Raw genomic sequence first — 7,338 nt, 5'->3', positions numbered from 1 at the left:
AGGGAAGATAACCGATGTTCATTAAGAGTTACGGACTGGATTCCGAGAGAACGGAAGCGTAGCAGGGGGCAGCAGAAAGTTCGGCGGGCGGATGAGATGAGATGCAGGGACAACGTGGCCACAATTAGCACATGATTGGAGTAGTTGGAGAAGTATAGGAGAGGCCTTTGCCCTGCAGTGGGCGTATCCAGGCTTATGATCATGATGAAACAAAGAAAGAAAGATTGTACCCGTGTGTATAATATTACACAGTTTATTACTATTATCAATTCGTTCTACGCATGGGAAAAAGAAATAACTAGGAGGGCACACTGCATAATACGACTGAAGTCGAACTTATCGCCCTAATTAACACGTGATCGCCCCTTCAAAGCACACTGTTGGTTTTAGTGATCCTGCTCTGCAGGCAGAGGTACGGCAGGGCAGCCGAGCAGGTGCGCATCGATTAAAAACTACCCGATACCAAACACTTTTGGCAAATACGCTGTATTAGAGGTCACGTGATCAGCCGATACTGCGAGGAAGAAAACAAATGCAATGGTTCACGGGAAGTTCGATTGCCAAGGCTGGCTGTGTGACCTAATTCTGCCTCCCATTTTAGTTCCTTTCTCTACGCTTCTGCGGACACCAGTGGCCTCGTACAGATTTTGATCCTTGTGGAAAGCTACGAGGTTCGCCGAACGGATGAGTGGATGCCGCTCCGCGTCTTGCTCCATTACCGAGGGAGGTTTGGCTGTCACCGAAGCCTGCTTCGGACTGGTCTCTGAAGGTGCGGCGTCGCAGCTGTCCGTATTCGTTGCGCATTCGCAGCCTTCTGGATGTCGGGGTCCTGACGCCATGTTCCTGTGGTTGTACATGCGAAATACGTTAGCTTCACGTCGAGGTATATTTACCCGAAAGTCATCTCATCGGGTCAGTCAATCAAGTATCGAATCGGGTATAGCGACCAGACAAGACAGCCAGTGACAAATATACGACAGGACGCGCTTGCATAAAAACTCAAGGGTCCGGTCAACTGCACTCAGCATAACAACCGCGGATCCAGCTGGAATGTGACAGCGATAACTCGGGCTAGGAGCTGTTTGAATGTGCTTCGCGCTCTGTCGGCACTTTGAATAAGTGAATTTATGCTAGCGAAAGCAACCAATGCCATCGAAGTCTATATATAGCGGCGCCTAATGAGCTCGCTGAAACGTTTTCAATGCGATTAGCACTCTTACGATGCTTCACGCTTCTTGCTGTATCTACGCATATAACGGAAATTTGAGATATTGTGTTTTGTGCGCAGTGACGTTTTTTACGCATTGATTTTCGTAAGCAGTGACATCAAATTACCTTTGTCACGAAACATCGAGAGCATTTCCGTGCACAAGAATCGACTGTAATACCGTGCATTTGGTTGTGAAGGATAGAAAACGGCCGCATTAGTAGCCCAAGATGGCGTCATTGAAACGCTGCCGTAAAATATTCTACAAAATGTACCAACAAGATCCAATTCGTGCGCCTAAAGCCACCTACCTGCGGCTCCTGTTGGCTCGGCTGCGCGGCGCCGGAGGCGTAGTACCGCCTCTTGGCTGGGCACATGGCGAACGTGGCGGCGTGCGGACCCCGGCAGTTGGCGCACTTCAGCCGACGGCCGCGTGAGTCGCAGCGCCGGTAGTCGTGCGGTCCCGCGCACACCTTGCAGCGGGCCTCCAGCGCGGGGCACGAGGCCACCTGGTGTCCCAAGCGCTGGCAGCGCATGCACTGCGTCGGCGGCAGGGCGTACGGCTCTACGGCGTACTCGACGCCGCACAGCGTCACGCTGACCGGCACGCGGGGCAGCTCGGGCCGGAACACCAGCACCACGCTGGTCTGGGGCACGTCGCGGCGTCGACCGTCGGCCGCCGGGGCCCCGTAGGCGACGAGCCTGCGCACCGACACCACGCCCGCGGACGCGTACAGGCTCTCGCGCATGTCCGCGTCGTCCATCCACGCGGGCACGTGCCGGATCTTGCCGGCGTTGCGGCCGTGCCACAGCGCCACGGTCACTTCCACCGGCGCGCCGTCGAGCCAGCAGACGCGCTGAGACCGGACGGCCGCCTCCGCGGTGCGGGCGCCCACGGCCAAGAGGCCGCCTCGCGTGAGCCGCACGTAGCAGTAGCTGCCGGGAGCCACGCCGGACTCGGCCCGGAGCTCGCGCATCACGCGTTCCGGGTGAAGGTCGCGAACGACCCTGGTCGGGTCGAGACTGCGAACCAGGAGAGGAATGTCACCCGCGGAGCCTTTTTTCGGCCCGCCGTACAACACGGAAGACCAGTCGTAGCTGCCGCCCGGCTTCCCGTACTCTTCTGTCGTTGCTGTGCCTGCTGGCCTTGGTCTGGCTTTTCGCGCTGACCGAATACGTGGGCTCCTCGGCCTCGCCACTTGAACCGGTCCCGTAGCAAGGTGTTCGGCGTCGTGGCAACCTGTGCCATAATTGTCTTCGGCGACATTCGTGGGTGGGTCCTTGAAATATGTGTTGTGCCCTGCGGAGTTCATTGCCTCAGGGTTTCTTCAAGCTGCAGAAAAGTGCTTAATTCTCGCCGTCTTTGTTCGACGATCGCTAGTGGCCGCGGCGAACGCTTAAATCTGCTGTAAGCCGGACATAACGAAAACACGAAGGAGATTTCGGAAGAGCTGCGTTCAGGTGAGGCTGGCACAGTAGGTACAAAATATTTCTTTCTTATTTCCTGGTATATTTCGCGGCGAATCATTAGAAATCGCTTTCTTGGAGCAAAGGGCAACTAGGGTGTCGTGAGGGCTGTAGGGTGCCTTCCGTAATTGATAAAACGCCTTTCTACAGAGACGCAGCACGGGTCAGAAAAGCAGCTGGCGATCAGTGCGAGAAGTACCTGTTGTATTTTTCTTGTGCAGCTGCACCTGTCCGCGCGTAGTTTAGCAGCGGCCCGAGGGGAGTGAATAACACATAAAATACAGCGAGTTCTGCTTCAACAGCGAATGGCAATGCTGCATATAGAACATATGCGATCATTGAGCAATTTTCTCGAGTGGAACTACAGAGATGGGGTTTGCCCAGGAAAGTTTTATAATCTTTAACAGTTCATTCATTCATTCAACTAACTTTATTCAGTGCCCTGCTATTTGGTGGGGTGGGCCTGGACCCCGCCTAGGTTTCAGCCAAGGGTTGTTGGCCCTTGGCTGCTTCCTCGGCTCGCTGGACGGCCCAGAGTTGGTGCTGTAGGTCCGAGCTGAGCAACGCAGACTCCCAGCGCGCGCGGAGGCTGTCGCTGTTTGAGGCTGCATCACAGTTACCCTGTATTACAGCCGTATTACACATCAGAGACACGATAACCATCCCTCCAATACCCAAGAATATGCATCCTATCCACCATCAGTGTAGACGGGAAAGCAGAGCGCGTAATATACAAAAGAAATTCGGTAACAGCAAGGACACCACATTTGTAGACGCAGCTAGATACAGACACAAGCGCGCCTACACAGCAGTGGTGATAAATTACGATGGAAAATGCACGATGAGCGCCACAGTCAACACGCTACACGCAGAAATCGCAGAGGAAATAGCTATTGCGCTAGCCACAGCACAAACACCAGCGGTCGTAATCATCAGTGATTCCCAGACGTCGATACGAAACTTCGCCGACAGTCGAATCTCCCCAGAGGCAGTACGACTCCTAAAATTAGCTAATAACCGCGACAAAAGTGTCGATCTCATCTGGACACCCGCTCACACACTACCAGAGGGTAACAATGAGGACGCGCACCGCATGGCTCGAGAACTTACGGACCGAGCCTCGGTTAGCCCCGCCTCATCGACTACCGATGAGTGGGAGTGGGAAGATCGAATGACGAGATTTAATGAAATTACACAACACCATAGATTGCAGAGGCGTACATTCCCGCCGCCGCACCCAAAATTAAGCAAAAGCCAGTCTGTAGAATGGCGGCAGTTACAGACCAGATCCTATCCGAGCCCAGCTATTATGCACCCAATACACCCAGATTTATACCCAACGGACAAGTGCAGATTACCACTTTAGAGTCACCCTGGAGCATATCCTGTGGGAATGTTTAACAGTTGTCTAAAAACTAATGGCCGTGTAAATCCAGAACATGTACACAGAGCTTTTTTTAATTTCAATTAAAGCTTGCAATAGGCCAAATATGTTATATACGGTTGTCTCTTTTTAAACCTTATATAGAACTTTTAGATATCACTTATGGCAGATGGCGCATTTGCAGCCCCTGAGCTGTATTACTCAAATAGGCAGTCATTATTCGTACGAAAAATCGAAATACATAATTGGCTAACTGAAAAAAATTGCTAATATTGTTTTAGTTATTTCATTTAGGCACCTATTGCAATTTATGAGTTGTAGCCGGTGAGTTTTCAAGGATTGTCTGCCTGGAACAAATTCGGAAGATGAAAGTGATTTGGAGATATGGGGGGGGGGGGTGCCGTTAAACTTGCGGTAAAAATGCACTGCTCCCCTCACTTCTTTATGAAAGCGCCGTTTTAGGACTTGAAGCGCAAAAGTGACCGTGACGTAAATGTATTCTGTCGCCAACATTATCTCGAAACTGGTGTCACCCTGAAAATTTGTTCAAAGTGAATACACCTTGTGAGATCACCCGCTACAATTCGTACTTTTCCGCGTGAGCCGTAAAGTTTTTATTGAAAATTTAATTGTGATTTATGTTAACTAGTCGATTAAGCGTTTAGATTTCTCGTACGAGTAATGTCCATTTCTATGAGTACAGTTTAGTGTATACAGTAATAATATCTGCCGCAGGCGATTTCTTCAAAATTCTCTATGATTAAAAAAAAAAAAAGAAAGCAGCCGACATGTAGCAAAGTCTGTCTTTCTATGAATTCATTTCTTTTCAAATAATCCCGGCCACGGCGGCCGCAATTCGATGGGGGCGAAATGCAGAACCACCATTGTAATGTGCAATGGGTGCACATTAGTGAACACCATACGGTCAAAATTAATTCGGAGTCACGCACTAAAGCGTGCTTCATAATCATATTGTAGTTTTGGCACGTAAATCCTTATAATTTTTTTCAGCTTCCTTAACAGTGCAGACCGCTTAACTACCATCTGTGGATATATGTGCATGCCATAGATCCCTGCTGGACCTCATTCAAGAGAATGAACTTAATGTGCATGCCTAAGATGATGGCACCCTTTTATGTCGCTGGGCAAATATTCGAACAAAAATATTAATTTAACGTAGTTCTCACGTGTTCAGTGTCAGTAAAACGCAAAACAGAAGGGGTTGACACTGTTTTATGCTATGCCGAAGTATGTTGCGTTCACAGATTGCGTGCACGCCTAAAGCATAAGAAACAATTCATGCGAGAAAACATCATGAGTGTTTAGCACGCCCCCGCAGGAGCGTCTGCGTCAGAAAGCGTTTGGTGTGTTGCGACACCACGTACCAGAGCACACGATGGTTGGACCCTCCTACGTGTAGCCGTGCGCGGTTTAGCCGTGTCTGGGGAAAGGGGGATGCTGGGAATTGAGCTCATGCTGGGTGTTCGGACCTTTAAGGCCCCTCGGCAGAGGCAACACATCTCTTTGACCTCTGCTTCTCATAGACGGCACCTCCAAACTGACCAACTTGAAGAAAATCGGCAGTCGCCTTTTCCTGTCTTTCTCTCCAATCTTCGTCTTTCTCTCTCGCCTTTTCATCTGTCCTGCGTTCTCTTCACTTCTTATTACTTCCGAATTTCCTGGCGGCAAGGGTTAACCGTGTGTAATATTGTCACGTGGTAGTGACGTTAAGGAACACAGTAGCAATACTGTGAAAGACAAAACTGACTTTTATTGGGCGAACCTGTGCCCACAAGAACAGGCTACCTTTATAGCACAACGATAGCGGCCAACACGGTCGTCGATCGTCGAAAATCTCATCAACGGGTCAAGCGCGTCAGCTTTTATACATCAATCGTCGAATGTTCCAGACTAATCGCTGGGACCCGCGTGTCTTCCGCAAAGTTCTACACTATTCGCGTCGCGCATACATGCAATCAGATTATACAAGGTTCGTTGACAGACAGCGGATGGAACCGTCGATAACATTCCAGAAATTTCCTATACATGCAGGCGCGTCCTACGCTGCGTGATAACATTTGTTAAGCGGTGAAACCTGGTCCCCCGAGAAAGATAAACATGTACACGTGTCAATCTCCAGTCTTGGGTGTACTTCTATTAGGTTATAGCGGCGATGCATGGGCTGGCGTCTGAAGGTATTATCCCTACCTAGTAGCGCCCTTGTTGAGCTCGGTGGTGGGTGCTACCATCGCCGCCGAATTTTGGAGGGTATACATGGCAAACGCTCCACCCTTCCAAGATCGCCTTTACAAAGAGTGTGCACCGTAGCAACATTTCAGTTCCTTTTGAAACCGAACCAAGACACTTTCCAAAGTACCATGTCCTTCACAGTGAAGGCAACATAACCGTCAGAAAACTATCTCCTTTCCTCATTTCTAAATGCCTATCAAACACGATCATACCAGGCTACAAAGCAACAGAGATGGCAAGCGGTGACCTCCTCGTCGAACTAACAAAGGAAGATCAAGTTGAAAAGATAGCTGAACTCACAAGTATTGGTGAAGTTAAATGACACAATCCCTTCGCATAGCTCACTCAACACAAGCAGAGGAGTAATATCGGAAGAGGATTTCTAGAACCTCAGTGATGAAGAGCTCCTTGAGGGATTCCAGGAGCAAAATGTAATGAAGGTACAAAGAATAACACTTCGACGAAACGACCAACAGATCCCCATAAAACATGTAATACTCACATTTGGTACGAATACTGCGCCCAGTTCACTCGATGCAGCATGCCTGAAAATCAGCGTCAGACCATACATACCGAACCCCAGGCAGTGTTTCAAGTGCCAGTGGTTCGGGCATGCATCACAATCACGCAGAGGAAAAGAAACATGCAGGAAGTGTAGTACCAAGACCATCCATCTGACAAGTGCAATGCTCCTGCATCATCATCATCATCATCATCATCATCACCATCACCATCATCATCACCATCACCATCATCACCATCACCATCACCATCACCATCATCACCATCATCACCATCATCACCATCACCATCATCACCATCATCACCATCATCACCATCATCACCATCATCACCATCACCATCATCACCATCATCAGCCTGGCTACGCCCACTGTAGGGCAAAGGCCTCTCCCATACTTCTCCAACTACCCCGGTCATGTACTAATTGTGGCCATGTTGTCCCTGCAAACTTCTTAATCCCATCTGCCCACCTAACTTTCTGCCGCCCCCTGCTACGCTACCCTTCCCT

The 7,338-nt window shown here is 49.8% G+C and overlaps 1 protein-coding gene across 1 annotated transcript; it reads right to left on the bottom strand.

Moving 5' to 3' along the window:
• Positions 1 to 284: 284 nt before the first annotated feature.
• On the bottom strand, positions 285 to 2,740 carry LOC142557999 (uncharacterized). Its single transcript, XM_075670170.1, has 2 exons — positions 1,519 to 2,740; positions 285 to 843 (listed from the first exon to the last, which is right to left on the bottom strand). Exons 1-2 carry the CDS (start codon positions 2,518 to 2,520, stop codon positions 598 to 600), a joined length of 1,248 nt encoding a protein of 415 aa, XP_075526285.1. The 5' UTR covers positions 2,521 to 2,740; the 3' UTR covers positions 285 to 597.
• Between the last annotated feature and the right edge of the window lie 4,598 nt (positions 2,741 to 7,338).

Source organism: Dermacentor variabilis, chromosome 9 (genome assembly GCF_050947875.1).
Source record: "Dermacentor variabilis isolate Ectoservices chromosome 9, ASM5094787v1, whole genome shotgun sequence".
NCBI classification, from domain to species: Eukaryota; Metazoa; Arthropoda; class Arachnida; order Ixodida; family Ixodidae; genus Dermacentor; species Dermacentor variabilis.
This window is presented reverse-complemented; position numbering and strand designations above follow the sequence as displayed.